This window comes from Pan troglodytes, chromosome 1 (genome assembly GCF_028858775.2).
Source record: "Pan troglodytes isolate AG18354 chromosome 1, NHGRI_mPanTro3-v2.0_pri, whole genome shotgun sequence".
Taxonomy (NCBI): Eukaryota; Metazoa; Chordata; class Mammalia; order Primates; family Hominidae; genus Pan; species Pan troglodytes.
The window spans coordinates 43,456,192-43,476,544 of NC_072398.2; the positions used below are offsets into that span (position 1 = coordinate 43,456,192).

The 20,353-nt window shown below is 39.9% G+C and overlaps 1 protein-coding gene across 4 annotated transcripts in view; it reads left to right on the forward strand.

Moving 5' to 3' along the window:
- Positions 1-20,353, forward strand: part of ELK4 (ETS transcription factor ELK4) — a 29,279-nt gene that overhangs the window by 7,439 nt on the left and 1,487 nt on the right. For 2 of the 4 annotated variants that reach the window (XM_054674103.2, XM_063810189.1), the window contains exons 2-5: positions 971-1,186; positions 4,003-4,875; positions 5,768-5,884; positions 8,214-16,921. In XM_054674103.2, coding sequence (XP_054530078.1) covers positions 980-1,186; positions 4,003-4,875; positions 5,768-5,884; positions 8,214-8,312 — 1,296 coding nt within the window. In that variant the 5' untranslated portion in view covers positions 971-979 and the 3' untranslated portion in view covers positions 8,313-16,921. Of the gene's footprint in view, positions 1-970; positions 1,187-4,002; positions 4,876-5,767; positions 5,885-8,213; positions 16,922-20,353 lie in introns of those variants that run through there. The other 2 variants (XR_008541152.2, XR_008541153.2) reach the window with 2 other exon arrangements.

Here is a 20,353-nt window from a genome sequence, read left to right on the forward strand (position 1 = left end):
ATCTACCGGGATGACTTTGACCCCTGGGGGAATATTTGGCAATGTCTGGAGATATTTTTGATGGTCTCAATGGGGCAGGCGGTGCTACTGGCATCTAGTGGGTAGAGGCCGGGTATGCTGTTAGACAAACTGCAGTGTACAGGACAGCTTCCCACAACAAAGAATTATCTGGCCCCCAAAACCAATAATGCCAAAATTGAGAAACTCTGGCCTAAACAGGGAGATCCTGAAACTTAAGATATTAAAATATTTTTCTTCAATCCATGCCTTGATAATCACATAAAGATTGCTAATCAAAGGAGAATCTTTGCAGATGGAATCACTGTGGACAGAACAGTGACAGAAAAGAGAACACTTTGCTGAATTCAAAATGCTGCCAATTTGTATGTAAATGACATTTATGGTGATGGAAACCAGTTGGAGCAAAAGTAGATTATTCCCTACACCTCAGTCCCTGGGCCACCCTGAGATAGACACAAACACATACACTCACAGGCAGATAACCAAACCGGGTTGATTTAGACAGATGCTGGAATGGTGGTCTCCTGAGAGAATACAGCAATGAGATTTTAGGATTCAAATTTAACAACAGTGATTGACAGTCACTAGTGATTGACAATCATTGTTTTTTCCTATAATTTAGGGAACTAGCTTTAGCCTCCTTGCAAGTTGCTTGTTGCTTAAGACATTTCTTAAGCAGCGTGGCATCCTTAAGAGTTTGGATTCTGGGTCCAGATTGCCTGGGCTTAGATCTTAGCTTCACCGTTTACTTGTGTGATGTTGTACAAGTTCCTTAACCCTCTTATGAATCAGTTTTTTCTTACGTAAAATGAGGATGCAGTAGTATCTACCTTATAGAAATGTGGGGATGAATTAATACATTTAGAGCACTTAAAACAGTGCTTGACATACAGGGTTAAATAGGTGTTGGCTGTTAATATTATCACATATCTTATCTATATTCTTTCAGCTCATTGCTATGGACAGTGCTATCACCCTGTGGCAGTTCCTTCTTCAGCTCCTGCAGAAGCCTCAGAACAAGCACATGATCTGTTGGACCTCTAATGATGGGCAGTTTAAGCTTTTGCAGGCAGAAGAGGTGGCTCGTCTCTGGGGGATTCGCAAGAACAAGCCTAACATGAATTATGACAAACTCAGCCGAGCCCTCAGATACTATTATGTAAAGGTAGTACACATCCTGATCTTATACTATACAGAGAACCTCCAGACAAGAATGATTCCTTCTTGGCTGGGCGCAGTGGCTCATGCCTGTAATCCCAGCACTTTGGGAGGCCAAGGAGGGTGGATCACCTGAGGTCAGGAGTTCAAGACCAGCCTAACCGATGTGGTGAAACCCTGTCTCTACCAAAAATACAAAAAAAAAGTTAGCTGGGCGTGGTGGTGGGCGCCTGTAATCCCAGCTACTCAGGAGGCTGAGGCAGGAGAATCGTTTGAACCCGGGAGGCGGAGGTTGTAGTGAGCCAAGATTGTGCCATTGCACTCCAGCCTGGGTGACAGTGAGACTCCGTCTCAAAAAAAAAAAAAAATTCCTTGTTTTCTGTTGAGGTTATAGATACCAATTTCATAGTTTATTTTAATCCAATGTATTTTGTAGCTTCAGCAGTTTGGAATTAGGATACAAGGTATAAATGTTCCGGCTGAATCTCTACCAAATCTTCTTCTTTTTTTTGAGACGGAGTCTTACTCTGTCGCCCAGGCTGGAGTGCAATGGTGCGATCTTGGCTTACTGCAACCTCTGCCTCCAGGGTTCAAGCTATTCTCCTGTCTCAGCCTCCCAAGTAGCTGGGATTACAGGTGGCCACCACCACGCCCAGCTAATTTTTTATTATTTATTTATTTGTTTATTTTTTTAGTAGAGGTGGGGTTTCACCATGTTGGCCAAGTTGGTCTTGAACTCCTGACTTGAGGTGATCCACCTGCCTTGGCCTCCCAAAGTGCTGGGATTATAGGTGTGAGCCATCACAGCCAGCTGCCCCAGATTTTATTTATTAACTTACTCCCATTACACATATTTTATTCCTAATTACAGTTGTCTTTAAAAGAAAAAATATGTACAGAATCGGAATATGACAAAGGCAATTTGAGATTCTTGAGGATAAGTAAATATTCTCATGTGTGTCATAATTTACTTTAAAAATTGTGAAGCCTGGAGTAGTGGCTCATGCCTGTGATGCCAGCACTTTGGGAGGCTGCAGCAGGAGGATCACTTGAGCCCAGAAATTTGAGACCAGACTGGGCAACACAGGGAGACCCCGTCTCTACAAAAAACAGTGTGGCGTGGTGGTGTACACCTGTAGTCCCAGTGCCCAGGAGGCTGAGGCAGGAGGATCACTTAAGCTCAAGTGGTTGAGGCTGCAGTGAGCCATGATCACACACCACTGCACTCCATGAGAACCCTGTCTTGTTGGGGAGAAAAGTCATATATGTACATATACACACACACATATATCTACATATATACGTTTTATATCTTAATTTTTACTTTTAGTTTAGTTTAACCCAGGGAACACAAATTAAAACCTTATACCTTAAGTAGTAGCTGTTTATACACAGAGTTGGTTTTTTAGTTAAAATTGCTGAGATCTTAATTTCTTTCACCTTTTTTTGTTTGTTTGTTTGAGACGGAGTCTTGCTCTGTTGCCCAGGCTGGAGCATCTCAGCTCACTGCAACTTCTGCCTCCCAGGTTCAAGTGATTCGCCTGCCTCAGCCTCCCGAGTAGCTGGGACTACAGACATGCACCACCACACCTGGCTAATTTTTGTATTTTTGGTAGAGATGGGGTTTCACCATCTCTACGGGAGGCTGGTCTTGAACTCCTGATCTCAGGCAGTCCACCTGCCTTGGCCTCCCAGAGTGCTGGGATTACAGGCGTGAGCCACTGTGTAGGGCTCTTTCACCATTAAGTGGTTGATCTTACCAGCTTTCCTGTCTGGAGATAAACTGGAATTTCTGAAGGAAGTAAGAACCTTAACAGATACTATGTTCTAAATTCCTTTTTCACAGCCGGGCGCGGTGGCTCACGCCTGTAATCCCAACACTTTGGGAGGCCGGGGTGGGTGGATCAGTTGAGGTCAGGAGTTCAAGACCAGCCTGGCCAACATGGCAAAACCCCATCTCTACTAAAAATACAAAATTAACTGGTCATGGTGATGTGTGCCTATAATCCCACCTACTTGGGAGGCTGAGGCAGGAGAATTGCTTGAACCCAGGAGGCAGAGGTTGCAGTGAGCTGAGATCACACCGCTGCACTCCAGCCTGGGTGACAGAGTGAGACTCCATCTCAAAAAAATAAGTAAATAAATTCCTTTTTGCTTACTCAGGATGTGTATGGCTTATACCTTTGGAATTGTTTGAGATTGCAGTTCAGGGAGTTCTAACCTGCACAGATATTTGGTTGAGAGTGGTAAGCAATTAAAATCCTTCAGTTTTTATGTAACATATTAGTTCAGTTGTTAATAAGACATTTAAATGTTCTTGCCTTAACTTCTCCATAATAGTAGGGACTGTGTTTGGTATGGCTAGATGAATTTAGGTCATTTTGAAAGTTTTAAGTAAGTGATGTCTACTTCTAAAATGGAGAACCTCATTACCAGCTTTTTCTTTTTCTTTTTTTTTTTTTTTTAGACAGACTCTTGCTCTGTCACCAGGCTGGAGTGCAGTGGTGTGATCTTGGCTCACTGCAACCTCCGCCTCCCGGGTTCAAGGGATTCACCTGCCTCAGCCTCCTGAGTAGCTGGGACTACAGGCGCACGCCACCATGCCCTGCGAATTTTTTCTGTTTTAGTGGAGATGGGGTTTCACCATGTTGGCCAGGCTGGTCTCAATCTCCTGACCTCGTGATCTGCCCTCCTCGGCCTTCCAAAGTGCTGGGATTACAGGCATGAGCCACTGTGCCTGGCCGATGCCAGCTTTTTCATGAACTATGGGATATAAGTTTATAAGAAAGGATAAAAATGCTTTTTTTTTTTTTTAACCTACAGAATATCATCAAAAAAGTGAATGGTCAGAAGTTTGTGTACAAGTTTGTCTCTTATCCAGAGATTTTGAACATGGATCCAATGACAGTGGGCAGGATTGAGGGTGACTGTGAAAGTTTAAACTTCAGTGAAGTCAGCAGCAGTTCCAAAGATGTGGAGAATGGAGGGAAAGATAAACCACCTCAGCCTGGTGCCAAGACCTCTAGCCGCAATGACTACATACACTCTGGCTTATATTCTTCATTTACTCTCAACTCTTTGAACTCCTCCAATGTAAAGCTTTTCAAATTGATAAAGACTGAGAATCCAGCCGAGAAACTGGCAGAGAAAAAATCTCCTCAGGAGCCCACACCATCTGTCATCAAATTTGTCACGACACCTTCCAAAAAGCCACCGGTTGAACCTGTTGCTGCCACCATTTCAACTGGCCCAAGTATTTCTCCATCTTCAGAAGAAACTATCCAAGCTTTGGAGACATTGGTTTCCCCAAAACTGCCTTCCCTGGAAGCCCCACCCTCTGCCTCTAACATAATGACTGCTTTTGCCACCACACCACCCATTTCGTCCATACCCCCTTTGCAGGAACCTCCCAGAACACCTTCACCACCACTGAGTTCTCACCCAGACATCGACACAGACATTGATTCAGTGGCTTCTCAGCCAATGGAACTTCCAGAGAATTTGTCACTGGAGCCTAAAGACCAGGATTCAGTCTTGCCAGAAAAGGACAAAGTAAATAATTCATCAAGATCCAAGAAACCCAAAGGGTTAGAACTGGCACCCACCCTTGTGATCACGAGCAGTGATCCAAGCCCACTGGGAATACTGAGCCCATCTCTCCCTACAGCTTCTCTTACACCAGCATTTTTTTCACAGGTAGCTTGCTCGCTCTTTATGGTGTCACCATTGCTTTCATTTATTTGCCCTTTTAAGCAAATCCAGAATTTATACACTCAAGTTTGCTTTCTGTTACTTAGGTTTGTCTTAGAAAGGTTATGTGTGACTGTCATGTGAAAGTTACCCCATTTCTCATCTTAATTAGGATTGCTAAAATAGAAAGTTTGGAGTATTTTCTTAAAAAATTCATTGTTCTACAAGTAAATAAATATTTTGATTTTTCTATTTCCTCCTAAAGAAAGTACACACACTCTCTCGCTCTCTCTCGGTCTTATAAAACTCGTTGGTGTCTTATAAAACAAACAGTGATAATCTCAAGTTAGAAAACAGTAGGTCCTGAGAACCATAAGAAAAATGACTGGTGTGATGTTGAGTAACAAGTTGGTACAGTTACTTTAGCTATTTATTAACTTGCTCATCTCATAGAACATTTTAATAGATTTTTCACAGACCTCATTATTAAAAAAAAACAAACATGCTGGTGTCTTGGTTACCCATTATTCCTCTGTACCTGAATTCAGGTTGGTTTTTCTATTTGGAAAAGACTTTATAAATGTTGGCTTAAAAAGAGGTTGAGCACCAGAATCTCAGAATTTACCACCAAAGAACTCATCCATGTAACCAAAAACCACTTGTACCCCCAAAAACTATTGAAATAAAAATTTAAAAAATTTTAAGTAGTTACTATCACTTTTATCCCTCTTAGTTTGAAAAAATAATTTTTGAGTTTTGTCATGATAATATTTCAGACTTGGAGATATTTGGAGTGGAGAATAGGGCAATATTTAGGTTTGGGTTATTTGTGTGCTGTTTCAAGGATAAAACATCCTGGTAAGTCAGTCAGTGAATATTTTTGCTTTGTGTATTGCAGACACCCATCATACTGACTCCAAGCCCCTTGCTCTCCAGTATCCACTTCTGGAGTACTCTCAGTCCTGTTGCTCCCCTAAGTCCAGCCAGACTGCAAGGTGCTAACACACTTTTCCAGGTAATTTTATAAATATCTGTCTTCTGTAGTTGGAGCATGTTAAATGAAGAAAGAGGCAAAAAGGCAGGGTCCCACTATTCAGTTTAATCATTATAAAACTTCTATTTAATGAATATTCTTTTTTTATTTTTTTGAGATGGAGTCCTCACCATGTCACCCAGGCTGGAGTGCAGTGGCCTAATCTCATCTCACTGCAACCTGCACCTTCCAGGTTCAAGCGATTCTCCTGCCTCAGCCTCCGGAGTAGCTAAGATTACAGGTGTGCAACACCACGTCTGGCTGATTTTTGTGTTTTTAGTGAGACAGGGTTTGACCATGTTGTCCAGACTGGTCTCCAACTCCTGACCTCAGGTGATCCGCCCACCTTGGCCTCCCAAAGTGTTGGGATTACAGGCATGAGCCATTGTGCCCTGCCCAATGAATATTCTTTAGATTTATTTTTGAATTTCCAAATATTAATTTTCTAGCTGGCAAAGAGCTTGAATAAATATAGCAAAGTTTCATTTTCATTATTTACTATTACATACATTTGAGTTAGACCAAGAATTGTTCAATACTGTAGGAAATTTAGAGCCTACCCCAAGTTTTTGTCACTAGAAATTATCTATTTAAAAAAAAAAAATGGGCCAGGCAGTGTGTGTGTCATGCCTGTAATCCCAGCACTTTGGTAGGCCGAGGCAGGAAGATTGCTTGAGCTCAGGAGTTTGAGACCAGCCTGGACAACCTAAGGAGACCTTGTCTGTACTAGAAATAAAAAAAATTAAGTTAGGCATGGTAGCACGTGCCTGTGGCCCCTAGAGCTACTTGGGAGGCTGAGGTGGGAGGACCACTTGAGCCCAGTAGATCAAGGCTGCAGTGAGCTATAATGGCACCGCTGCACTCCGGCCTGGGTGACACAGTGAGACCTTGTCTCAAAAAAACAAAATCCACACACACACACATTCTCTCTCTCTCTCTTGCTCTCTCTCTCTCACACACACACACATACACACACACACACATATATATGGGGGATCTCTGCACATAGGTTCCCTCTTTTAATTAAAGATTAAAAACAATTTTTTTTTTGAGGCGGAGTTTTGCTCTTGTTGTCCAGGCCAGAATGCAGTGGCACGATCTCAGCTCACTGCAACCTCTGCCTCCTGGGTTCAAGCGGTTCTCCTGCCTCAGCCTCCCGAGTAGCCAGGATTATAGGCATGTGCCACCATGCTAGGCTAATTTTGTATTTTTAGTAGAGACGAGGTTTCTTCATGTTGATCAGGCTGGTCTCAAACTCCTGACCTCAGGTGATCCGCCTGCCTCAGCCTCCCGAAGTGCTGGGATTACAGGCATGAGCCACTGCACGCGGCCCAAGCATTTTTTTTTTTTAAATAGAGAAAGGTCTTGAGAATGGTATATCAAACAGTCCCATTTCTCCCTCAGTCAGAATTGATAATTTATCAACATTTTATATGTACATTTTTAAAAAAATGAATATTATCTCTTCACCAAGACGTTAGGAAAGTTCTTGCCATTCCTAATGGGTTTAGCCATTATTTTGCCCAAAACACTTAGATGTTATAACTTAAAGACTTTCTTGGAGTCAATTCATTTACTTATTCATGGTTGACTATCTCTGATTTTCTTATATTTTGTAATTTAACTTCTCATTCTTTTAGAAATGAAATGGTAGGGAAAAAGAAGAAAATTAAAAATCTCTCTGCTTTTTATTTTTTGCCAACATTTAAAATTATTGAATAGAAAAAAAAGTTGAGAATTTTTCATATTTTTTTTCATTGCCACACATGAGCAGATAATTGAGTTATAGAGTCAGCTGAGACCTTAAGCAAAGTCATAGTGTTCCTGTAGCTTCAGCCTGGAATCTCCCTGTAGAGCTGGCCTCAGAATACTTGATGGGGAACCCTTTTCTAGGATGAGTGCCCTCTATTTATACCTTTCTGGATCTCTTTTTGAGGGTTTATGATTTGCTCCATAATTGAATTACACTCTGTAGTGCATATTGTCATTTACTTGAACTTTCTAAAACCTTCATTTGAGGTTAATTGTAAACCTGTGTACCTTAGGATATGAAGGAAGGTACAGGTTGTTCTTTGTTTCTACTCCATTGAGGTAAGTTGGAGAATGTTAATATTTAATATGTTAGGACAAAAGATTTTTGTTTCTAGTTTTTGTTATGACATAATATTTTTTCATGATAAACAGCCACTGCCTTTGTCCTGTGAGCCATTACAGAAGGCTGTTGTGTTTTGCCTCAGGTAATAGAGTAGGATAGAAAATAAAAGTTGGGGTTGAGTAATAGGATGATAATGTGTTTTGTTTTCTTTCTCAGTTTCCTTCTGTACTGAACAGTCATGGGCCATTCACTCTGTCTGGGCTGGATGGACCTTCCACCCCTGGCCCATTTTCCCCAGACCTACAGAAGACATAACCTATGCACTTGTGGAATGAGAGAACCGAGGAACAAAGAAACAGACATTCAACGTGATTGCATTTGAAGTGAGCAATTGATAGTTCTACAATGCTGATAATAGACTATTGTGATTTTTGCCATTCCCCATTGAAAGCATCTTTTTAGGATTCTCTTTGAATAGGACTCAAGTTGGACTATATGTATAATGCCTTAATTGGAGTCTAAACTCCACCTCCCTCTGTCTTTTCCTTTTCTTTTTCTTTCCTTCCTTCCTTTTCTTTTCTCCTTTAAAAATATTTTGAGCTTTGTGCTGAAGAAGTTTTTGGTGGGCTTTAGTGGCTGTGCTTTGCAAAAGCAATTAAGAACAAAGTTACTCCTTCTGGCTATTGGGACCCTTTGGCCAGGAAAAATTATGCTTAGAATCTATTATTTAAAGAAATATTTGAGAAATGAATTGGCATCTTTAGGACTAAGTGTGCTCTGTTGAATGACTTAAAGTGAGCTGTTCCTAAGCAGTGGAAGAAGAAGAATCATTCCTATTCATACAAAGTAAGATTGGAGCAGTCATACTGGGGAGATTGTTTTGTGTGAACTATAACGTGTAAGCAACTCCATGAAAAGGCATCTTGTTTACCTTTATTCAGGGTGGATCTCTTAGCCATATGTATGATCCTGTCTGAACCTGTCAACAGAGCATGGAGCTAGTCTATTTCACTATAGAAAGATTTTTAGACCTGGGGTTTAAGACAGTTTTTGGAACACCTAGTAAGAATATGGGACCTCACATCTAGCACAGAAATGCTCTTTGCCCTCTGGGTGGTATGATTATATGCCCATGGAATACAGCATGGGAAATGATCACTTTTAGGAGGATGAACTTGGATTTTGAATATTTGAAACATCTCTGAGTAAAAGATTCGATCAGATAACTTGAAACAACATGTAGTGGTTTTCTCAATTAGAAGATAACCAAGTGAAGGACCTGTCTTTTTCCTGTTCATTTTACCTCATTTTCTACTATACATTTATCACCTTTCCTTTATGTTTAAGGTTGTTAGAGGTTATGATAGTTTTAAAGATGCAGTTAGGAAGGTAGAATTCAAAGTGAAGCCTCCCCAGTCAGGAGCGAAGATGTGCTTATTTCCTTTTTTTTTTTTTTTTGAGACAGAGTCTTGCTCTGTCACCCAGGCTGGAGTGCAGTGGCGTGATCTCAGCTCACTGTAAGCTCCGCCTCCCGGGTTCAAGCAGTTCTCCTGCCTCAGCCTCCTGAGTAGCTGGGACTACAGGCATGCGCCACCACGCCTGGCTAATTTTTGTATTTTTAGTAGAGACGGGGTTTCACCATGTTGGCCAGGATGGTCTTGATCTCTTGACCTTGTGATCCGCCCACCTCAGCCTCCCAAAGGCGCAGGCATGAGCCACCGCGCCTGGCTCAGATGTGCTCATTTCTTTCAACTTTTTTTTTTTTTTAATGGGGAAGAGCAGAGTTCATTTGGGAATGCTTATACATAGGGATTGGATTGTTCATATTAGTAGTAAAAAATGTAGGCCTTATTCTCTACATTACCAAATTTTTAAAATATTACTATATGGTAATCAATGCCAGGTACAGATTTGTTGGTTCCCCAAACTGAATTGATATCAGTATCACAGTGGAGTCTTTTGAAAATTAAAGTCCAGGATTAAATTATATGTTGTCACCATTCACCACCACTACCACCCTCCCCCACCAATCTCTCCCACCGGTTAAACTCGTCTTCTAATCCTGTAGAATCACATGAACTAAATGAAGAAGTAAGAACTTGAAGGCTCAGACTGACACTGTTACAAACTAGCATCTTCAGATGCATGGTATTTACTTTAAATGTGCTTATATACAGTGTAGAGAAGCTCTTGTATAAGAAGACATCTATGCTAGCTAACTTAGTAGTAGTAGAGGGAACATATTCAGTGAGCTGCCTTTATGTCTGTAGTGTCGGAGACTTGTTACTGGTTCATTTGTGGTTATCAGTTGAAGGTTCTGTTCCTGAGATGTGCAATAGTAGTGTTGAAAGGTATTGTTTAATAGTGATGGGGAACAGACATATTGGACTTTTTTTCCATATTAAATTATTTAGTTTGCATGCCTGTTTGAAATTGGACCTCTCAGCAGCACTTTGAAATAGTTTTAATTAGGTTAACATTTTGTACATTAAATAAGTAGATATAGATGGTTGATTTAACTAGATGTGTTAAATTTTGAAAGCACAAAGGTATTTTATCTTTTTGAATTAAAGGAGAAAAGCCATTGATTTGTTTTCACAGACAGTATTTTTAATAATTAACTGTCTCAGCACAGAGGTACCTTGGAACCAAGGGCACCATTGAAACTCAGTTGAAGCAACTTCCTAGTAAACCATTTTAGTGAGTCCTTTTTGCATAAATCTATAGCCTCTCAGAGGTGTGAGGCTGTCACAGATTGGTGATCTGCTATCTCTTTGAGATCAACTAATTTGGAGAAGTGTGTGTGTGCGTATCCTTTTTTAAGTCAAAGTTTACAACCTTACTGCAGGTGTATGAGGCAGACAGTTCTGTTTATAGACTACCTCCTTCCTGGAAAAGTCTCAGCTTCATATTCTGTTGAATATATGCAGAATTCTTAGTGTGAAAGGTGATGTACCACTTCAGATCAGTTTTCACTGGAGAGACTTGTAATTGGTAGCTGTAGCTCGTATCCATCCCTAGTCACTTTGCCAGGATGAATGCTGTTGGGCAGCAGTAGCCTAAGTTACGGAAGGGGAGCAGATTGAATGGGGTTTTGAGACATCTTCTCTGATACCTTAGCTTTCCTTCTGCTCTGGTCTCTATCCACTCAGTCGTGTGCTAGAAATGTTTAACAACCAGGATCTCTGGGGTGGGGGTTGGGGGGAGCGCTGAATTTGTAGCATTTGCTGCAAATATAAATTATAAATAAAATTCTAATATAAATTAGAATTTTATATCAAATTCTTTGATATAAATTAGTTACTCCTCCTGTGGCTGATTTCAAGCTACCACCTTAGAGTTCAGAAAGGATGTGCACAGTTGGCTCAGAGCCAGTGCTGGCAAACCATTGCATTTACTCCACCCAAGAGTGGATTTTCACATAATTTCTAAAATAATTTTTTCTTATTTATATACTGACTTTTCAAAATACAAAATTAAAATATCATGTCTGACTTCAGTGATCTTTTTATTTTTCTTTTTTTAGAAATGAGATCTTTCAGTAATCCTTTAATTTAATTTTTTAGAGATGGAGTCTTGGTGTGTTACCCAGGGTGGACTCAAACTCCCGGGCTCAAGTGATCCTCCTGCCTCAGCCTCCTGCATAGCTGGGCTACAGGCATGCACCACCACACCTGGCTTAGTAATCCTTCTTTATTAATGGTTTGTCACAGTACGTTTGTGATGTTATATTGCTCATGGCATACTTTATGTGTTCGAACAAAGGTGGAAATTTCCATTGATTTTTTTTTTTAAATGTATGCACAAACAATCTGGATTTTGAGGACTACGGTCAGGAAAAAAAAAAGAATTAGAGGCCCTTAAAAGGTCAACCGTAAGCTTCTTAGAGTTAAAATATGAGTTTAATTTTTTTCCACATTTTGACAGTTAAAATTTTGATAGGGACAGTAAACCTATGAGCCTCTATTAGGCTACTGGATTTTTTTTAACTGGAAAATTCCTTGAAGATTTACATACTATATTACAGATTTTAAAAGTCAAGACTGACTTAAGTAAATCAGAGGTTTGGAATTCTGGAGCTGTAACTCCAGGCTGTTGATAGTATCACTTCAGTTCCATTCACCCCTGCATTGTGTGACGTCCAGTCTGACAACATTGTTTCATCCTGATCTGACTTTCTACTATGATTCTTAAGTTCTTAAAGGTGTCCCTTTATGTTTTTGGTGAATGTAAGCACATTTAGAGCCACTCAGTACCACTTCTCAATACCTCTGAAGCAGTGGTTCAGAAAAGGAGTGTCCAGCCTTTTTGAACACACAAATTGATCAGTAAGAGTTATTGAACATAAAAACTTTCCCTATTAAAAATTCATATGGGTATATGTTAAATTATATACCGCTATACCAAAGTAATATGTGTGTTATACAAAAATACACAAAAATTGAAATGACGGATGGCATAAAAAGTAATTCTTGAGTAGCAGTTATAGTACTTTCTTCCCACACCCCAGTTGGTTGTCTTGTGCACCCTCCAGAAGCGCACGCTTTTCCTAAAGACTGCTGACTCAGGATATTCTCATTCTAATCTCCAAACATATATGATGCTCCTCTTATGATATATGGAGAAATCCTAGAGATTTGGAGTTTTTCAGGAGAGCTTATTGTCAACTTTTGAAATTTCACATTAATTCTTTTTGCTAAATTCCCAAATAATAATCCATTACCACATGTTTTCCACAGCTTTATTCCTATTACTTTCGTCAGCCTGTTGTCTCTTATCTTCATGTTAGGTATGACTCTATTTTTATTTTACTAGTCTGCTCACAGACTTCTTTGGGACTTATGTTATATTTTACCAACAAATTTAGAATTATTTCAAGTTGCTTTATGTTAAAATATATAACAAGTTACATTTTCTTGCTGCATTAATAAGTTTTTGATTTTTAAAATCTGATATTTCAGCAACTAAAGGAATACTTTCCTTTATAGGTCTGTTCTGTTTTTAACCTCATTGACTGTATATGTTTTATTTACCCGTGCCAGGAGTCTAGAATCGTGCTTAGGTGCCATTCTTAGGTATGAAAACAAGTTTGGAGACCAATGCAGGTCTCTGTGCAGAAATCTGGGGCTCTAAATGAATTACCAAACCAATAGGAAAGTTAAAATACTACTCATGATGTAGTGTGTCATCTGAAGCTATGATAGAATATATTATTTCTAAAATAGTATTGAGAAGTTTATTGTTCAGTCCATAGTAGTGTAAGTGAAGTGTGGAGGTCAGCCATAATTGTCTTTCTTCAGCAGGTACTCTAACCAGAGACTGGGTTCTGTGGAAAATAGAATTATATTCTTGGTTTGGGATCAACAAATGTTTTGTTATTGTTTTAATGTTGCTGGCATTGCCTGAAACAAAGTGCCCTGTTATTCCTCTTGTGTCATCAGAACTCTGCTTACTGAAGTTGAAGTTTAATCTTGGGATCTAGAATTCTTGTGGTTGGTCGTGTATTAAGAAAAGAAGGTGGTTTGATTTTATTTCTTGTACTTGGTGGAACCTGTTACTATACAAGTCATGTTTTGACCTGTAAGCCGAGCAAATCTGAAAGGTGAATCGTTAATGGTAGTATAATTGTTTCATTTGAAGCTGTCAGTTTCTTCAAGTCACTTCTCTGAAAAAAATTGTGATAGATTGATAGCCTGCCAGAAAATAGCAATTTCTAAGGTGCTGCCATCCACACTTACTTATTGTGAAATATGAAAATCCAGAGTGGTTTGTATGAGAGGGGAAATACTGGCTCTAAGCTTTCTACAGAAAACAGGAAATTCATGCTGTTGTTGACATAATTTTAAAGGAAACTTTTAACAAGAAAATTCATGAGGGATACAATCAAACATAGTTAATCTCTTGAGTGCTAATCATTTGAGTATAGTCCACATCAGGAAGTTTTATGAGGTTGAAAACTTTGAAATATTTAATTGGGAGACTAGACCATTTCTTTTTCCAAGTCATTCTGATTTATTGTCCTAGTTAATGTATGTGTATGCATATATACTGATGTATTGACTGTGTGTGTGTGTGTGTGTGTGTGCGCGCGTGTAAATCTGTTTTCATAGGGAACATACATTGATGGCTCCTAGTCTATTTTATACTAAAACTTAAAAAAATTTGCTGCACTTTGCAGTTGCCACTTTTTAAAAGATTAATGCTTTGCACATTTCAGTAGGCCTTAAAGAAGAATTGCTCACCAACATTTTAGAAATACACTGCTTACATGTGACATACTGTAAACAAAGTCATAGTAAACTGTTCTCTTAGGTTCATGTATTATTGAGCAAATAAGGATGTCCTTTCTTAAAATTTCTACATTTATGTTTGCTTTTGTGTAAAATCTTTATTAGTTTGTAAGTTTCTCAAAGAGGAGGTTTATACTGGAAGCAGTATTTCTAAAGTACAGAGATTCGACCATGGATTGAATACAGTAGTGGAGGAATGCTGGTATTGTGGCCTAATTTATCCTTTTAAACTGTATGTCATTAGTATTAGCCAAAACCTCAGAGTGGAGTGTCTTGGGCTGAATGATCTTCTCAACTTTGCCTTGTTTCCCATCTCATAAAGGCTCCTTCTGGTTGTTTTCCCTTCCAAGGATTGTGAGTCATGCTTACATAGGCCTGGGATCTTCTGGATGGGGTCGGGGAGGAGGTGGGGGTTTCCTGTGGCTGGCCCAGAGTTCTAGCCAATGGAATCATTCAAGAATGCCTAAAGTTCAGGGGTGGGAATGCCATATATTGGTGTTAATCACTTGGCACTTTCTTGGGCACCAATATTAGCACTGTTTCATTTTTAATAACTGGAAGCACTTAATGATTATTTTGTTTGTTTAATTTCAACTTAAGGATATTGAGGGTCAGGGAAGTAAGGTTTATTTCTTGTTTATGTTTTCTGGAATTTATAGGGTGTTTGTAGAAGGGATAAATGGGTTACCTAATGAGCCATTCTTCTAGGCTCTGTAAGGTATGCCCTTTTGGCTAGGATATTTTAAAATAATTTGCAAGCTTTTAATATTGTGCTTTGTAGAAATTTACGATTTTTAAAAATAATTTGCAATTGATAGATTACACTTAAATTTATAAAGTATCCAATTTTAAGTTTCTTTTCTGTTTGGTCATTGTTGCTTATTGTCTATTGTGTAGGGGACACAATCCTGACATTTCATTGTTTTGTTACTTGGGGCAGTATTAACCAGTGGCCTTTGTATGTACATTCATTGCTTACATTTATTGTTTAAGTGGTAGAGTAGCATTTTTATGAACTTCCCTGTTCAGTATTAGTGAAATTGACAGATGCGTATATGTAAAGATAGAAAAGAAATGAATACAATTAATTTTTTATTCCTTGAGGCCTATTTATTTGTTTTGGCCCTGGATCTTTTCTAATCACAATTATATTTCTTTATTTTTGCCTTTGAGCAGTTTCATTTATCTTTGTGGGCAGGGAAGATTAAATATGAAATTCAGTCCAGTCATTTTGCTACTGGTTAGCTTTAGTTTGAGGCAAGTAAAAATTTTTGATTAAAATTAGTTTCTTAAAATTATGCCCTTGCTTTACCAAATAATCAAATTGGCTAAAAAATAAGGGTATGTAACTTTGCATTTTGAAGAACAAACCAATAATTTTTCATGAGCCCTACTCGATCTTCTTTAAAGACGACCTTCCTAAGAGACAATTAGGGATGAGTTTGATTAATGGGAAATAGCTCTAGGTTAGATTATTTTAAATTCCATACACCAAGTGATTTAACCACAGTGGCAGTGGCAGTTTCTGAACCGTCAAGTATGAACATCACTTAAAAATTAAAAGATGCTTAATAATAAACTCTTAATTTTCATTAAGCCAATCTGTAATTCAGAAGAAAAGCATATGTCTGCCATGGGACTATTGCAGTGCGTCTCCATCAGTGTTAACACAGGAGAGATATGTTATTTTATGTGTATGTCTTAGTTTGGGATATGTGGTAGTAAGAACATGTCAAGAGTGCTTTCTTCAAACCTGTCAGCTCAACTGAGAAGACAGTTACTTCATTGCTTATTTTTTCCCTTGTTTTATTGAAATCTGTATCTCATATCCAGTGTCTAACACTTTGTAGAGATACTTACATATAATGTAAGTGCACACCTACCCAGAGGAATGGATAACTGTTAAAGTGTTAATAATAGCTCGTCTTAGTTGATTTCAGCATAATTTACATTAGGGAGACCTAAAAAGCACCTTCAAAGTATTAAAAGCACCTTTTTTTTTTTCTTTTTCCTAAAAAAGCAATTAAAATGGTCACTGCTAACATTTATTAAACTTCATGTTAGTTGATGAAACAGCTGGAGGGAAGCTGCCACATCTCCTAGCTAAGCAGTCTGACTTACCTGTTGGGAAACAAAGGGATATTGCTCTAAGATTGATTAGGATGATTGTAGCTAGAGTCTTGAATTCTATCTGTATACGGCAGAGAAACTTTATAGAGAGTGTAGAGAGGTGAGCGAAAGGATGCAAAAGCACTTTGAGGGCTTTATAATAATATGCTGCTTGAAAAAAAAAATGTGTAGTTGATACTCAGTGCATCTCCAGACATAGTAAGGGGTTGCTCTGACCAATCAGGTGATCATTTTTTCTATCACTTCCCAGGTTTTATGCAAAAATTTTGTTAAATTCTATAATGGTGATATGCATCTTTTAGGAAAGATATACATTTTTAAAAATCTATTTTATGTAAGAACTGACAGAGGAATTTGCTTTGTATAATGCAGGCTGGCTTTACAAAAGCACTGTAGCAAATTTACTGCAAGTCTAAAAGTATACATATATGTTAATAGATAATATGTGCAACTAGATATGGACAGCAATTGTATTTTTTTAAATAAATATTTTTAACAAAATGATTTTCTGAATTGATTATTCCCTTTTCTCACATTCATTGAGGTGGTCTCTTTACAGTCTCTGTATTACATTTTCATCCATGCTAACTGTGGGTCAGGAAAGAGTTGTTTTCCCAATGGTTATCATTAAAATCTGGCCTTCAACAATTTGATATGTATCTACATTAAAATATTTAAAATCTAGATTCAGATAGGTGGTGAACAGGGGAGATTGTAAAATGATTGTTGACATAAAAGGAATTAAGAGAGAACTGAGTGGCTAGAAAAAATATTCACCATGTGAAATCTCTTTTTGTTTTACTTGAAAAATAAAGGGTTTTCAAAAATTTAATCAGCTGGGTGCAGTGGCTCACACCTGTAATGCCAGCACTTTGGGAAGCCAAGGCAGGTGGATCACCTGAGGTCAGGAGTTTGAGACCAGCCTGGCCAACATGGTGAAACCCTGTTTCTACTAAAAATCCTCCCAAAATTAGCTGGACGTGGTGGGGTGTGCCTATAGTCCCAGCTACTCGGGAGGCTGAAGCAGAAGAATCGCTTGAATCCAGGAGGCAGAGGTTGCAGTGAGCTGAGATCACACCACTGCACTGGTGTGATCATGGGTGACAGAGCAAGATCCTATCTCAAAAAAAAAAAAAGAAAAAAATATTAGAGGCTTTTATCTAGCCCTCGTCAAAAGCAATTTAGACTTCACTTAGCAAATGAAATTAGGCTTTTTTAGAATTGGGTCAAAATAATATACATAAGGGAAAGTGGGGTGTTTTGTTTTGAGACAGAGTTTTGCTCTTGTTGCCCAGGCTGGAGTGCAATGGTGCGATCTCGGCTCACTGTGACCTCTGCCTCCTGGGTTGAAGCGATTCTCCTGCCTCAGCCTCCCAAGTAGCTGGGATTACAGGCATGCGCCACCACACCCGGCTAATTTTGTATTTTTAGTAGAGACGGGGTTTCTCCATGTTGGTCAGGCTGGCCTGGAACTCCTGACCTCAGGTGGTCCGCCCGCTTTGGCCTCACAAAGTGCTGGGATTACAGGCATGAGCCACCGCACCCAGCCCAAAAGTGGGGTTTATAGGTGGCAAAATGACAGCAGAGAGCTGTTTCGTATCTCTTAATGAAAATCACAGGAGGATAGAGTGACAGATTGTTCTGGGGCAAAGGGGGCAGTTCACTACCCTGGTGAAATGGGTGAAATGTCACTTTGCTTGGTGGGTCAGTCAGCATGTGGAGCACAGTGAGGACTACTGCATGCTCCTAACACACTGCTCTCAGAGTCTCAACTGCGACGGTAGTCCCACGAGGTAAAATCAGTTTGGGAAATGGGTTCTTCACGGAAATTCAAAAGGAATTTCAGAATATGAAAAGTGCCAAGTCCTTCAGTTAAAAAGCCTGTTTAGGCTGGGCGTGGTGGCTTATGCCTGTAATCCCAGCACTTTGGGAGGCCGAGGCAGGTGGATCACGAGATCAGGAGATGGAGACCATCCTGGCTAACACGGTGAAACCCCGTCTCTACTAAAAATACAAAAAATTAGCCGGGCGTGGTGGCGGGCGCCTGTAGTCCCAGCTACTTGGGAGGCTGAGGCAGGAGAATGGCGTGAACCCAGGAGGTGGAGCTTGCAGTGAGCCGAGATCATGCCACTGCACTCCAGCCTGGGCGATAGAGCGAGACTCCATCTCAAACAAAAAAAGCCTGTTTAAGTCACCACCGTTTTCTAACCTTTCTGACTGTTGACACTTATTTTGAGAAGCCTACCTGTTTTGCAAGCACTTTCTGTGTTTTATAGGTGCGTTTAATGACAAACTAATACCCTAATATTGGGTAATTTTCCAGGGTTGGCATTATCAGGTAGGAGATAATAATTAACAGTTAGATGATTTCACATTGATTGTTGCTACAAAACACTGTACTAACTGGACGACCGACCCCCTGTAACTGCAGGGAGTCTATGAAAGTGACTTCATTTTATTAAATGAAACAGGAGTGGGCCGGGCGCAGTGGCTCACACCTGTAATCCCAGCACTTTGGGAGGCTGAGGCAGGTAGATCACCGGAGGTCAGGAGTTAGAGACTAGCCTGACCAACAGGTGAAACCCTGTCTCTACTAAAAATACAAAATTAGCTGGGTGTGGTGGCGCGTGCCTGTAATCCCAGCTACTAGGGAGGCTGAAACAGGAGAATCGCTTGAACCCGGGAGGCGGAGGTTGCAGTGAGCCAAGATCACGCCATCGCACTCCAGCCTGGGCAATGAGAGTGAAACTCCGTCTCAAAAAAAAAAAAAAAAAAAGCGCAAACTGAAACAGCTGTGCCAGTCAGCTGACAAACATTGGTGTTAAGGAGTCCATTGGATGGTTCCCATGTTTTTTGTTTTGTTTTGGGGTCAACCTTGCTGTCACCCAGGCTGAAGTGCAGTGGCACAGTCATGGCTCACTGCAGCCTCAAACTTCAGGGCTCAAATGATCCTCCCACCTTGGCTTCCCAAAGCACTGAGATTACAGGCATGAGCCACCACCATATGTTTTGAATATGTCACCATAATTAACCAAAACTATCTTCTTTGGTCAAGGTCATATTGCCTTACATGTTGCCACATCTGGTGGTTGACATTCGGTGTTCATTGGACCTCTTGGCAGCACTGATTACTTAACTCCTTCTTGAGATGCACTTCATGTGCCCTCCAGGAAACCACATTTTCTCCTGAACTTCCTATTTCTCTGGCTTTTCTCATGTGCTCTGCTGGGACTTGTTCTTTTTCTAAAACTCTAGATGTTGAAGAATCCCAGGGCTCAATCTGTCCATCTCTACATTCACTCCCTAGCTTGTGTCATTTTAGTCCCATGACTTTAAATACTTCTTTATGTGACCACAAAATTTGTATCTTCAGCTTTGACTTCTCTTTTAAACTCTAGACTTCTATATCTAACAGCCTTCTTGACATCCAAGATTGCATCATAAGATGATCATGTCCAAAATAGAACTCAGAATGTCTCCCCATGGCCTTCCAGAGTTAAATGGCTTCATCATGTACCCAGTTACTTAGGTCAGATTCCTTCAGGTCATCGTTGATTCTTTGTTTGTTTGTTTTTTTGAGACGGAGTTTCACTCTTGTCACCCAGGCTGGTGTGCAGTGGCGTGATCTCACTTCACTGCAACCTCTGCCTCCCAGGTTCAACCGATTCTCCTGCCTCAGCCTCCCGAGTAGTTGGGATTACAGGCACCTGCCACCACACCCAGCTAATTTTTGTATTTTTAGTAGAGACAGGGTTTTGCCATGTTAGCCAGTCTGGTCTCGAACTCCTGACCTCAGGTGATCCATCTGCCTTGGCCTCCCAAAGTGCTGGGATTACAGGCGTGAGCCACCGTTCCCGGCCCATCCTTGATTCTTATCTTTCTCACCCTACACCCAATCCATCAGCAAATTGTCAGTTTCACCTTCAAAATATTGCT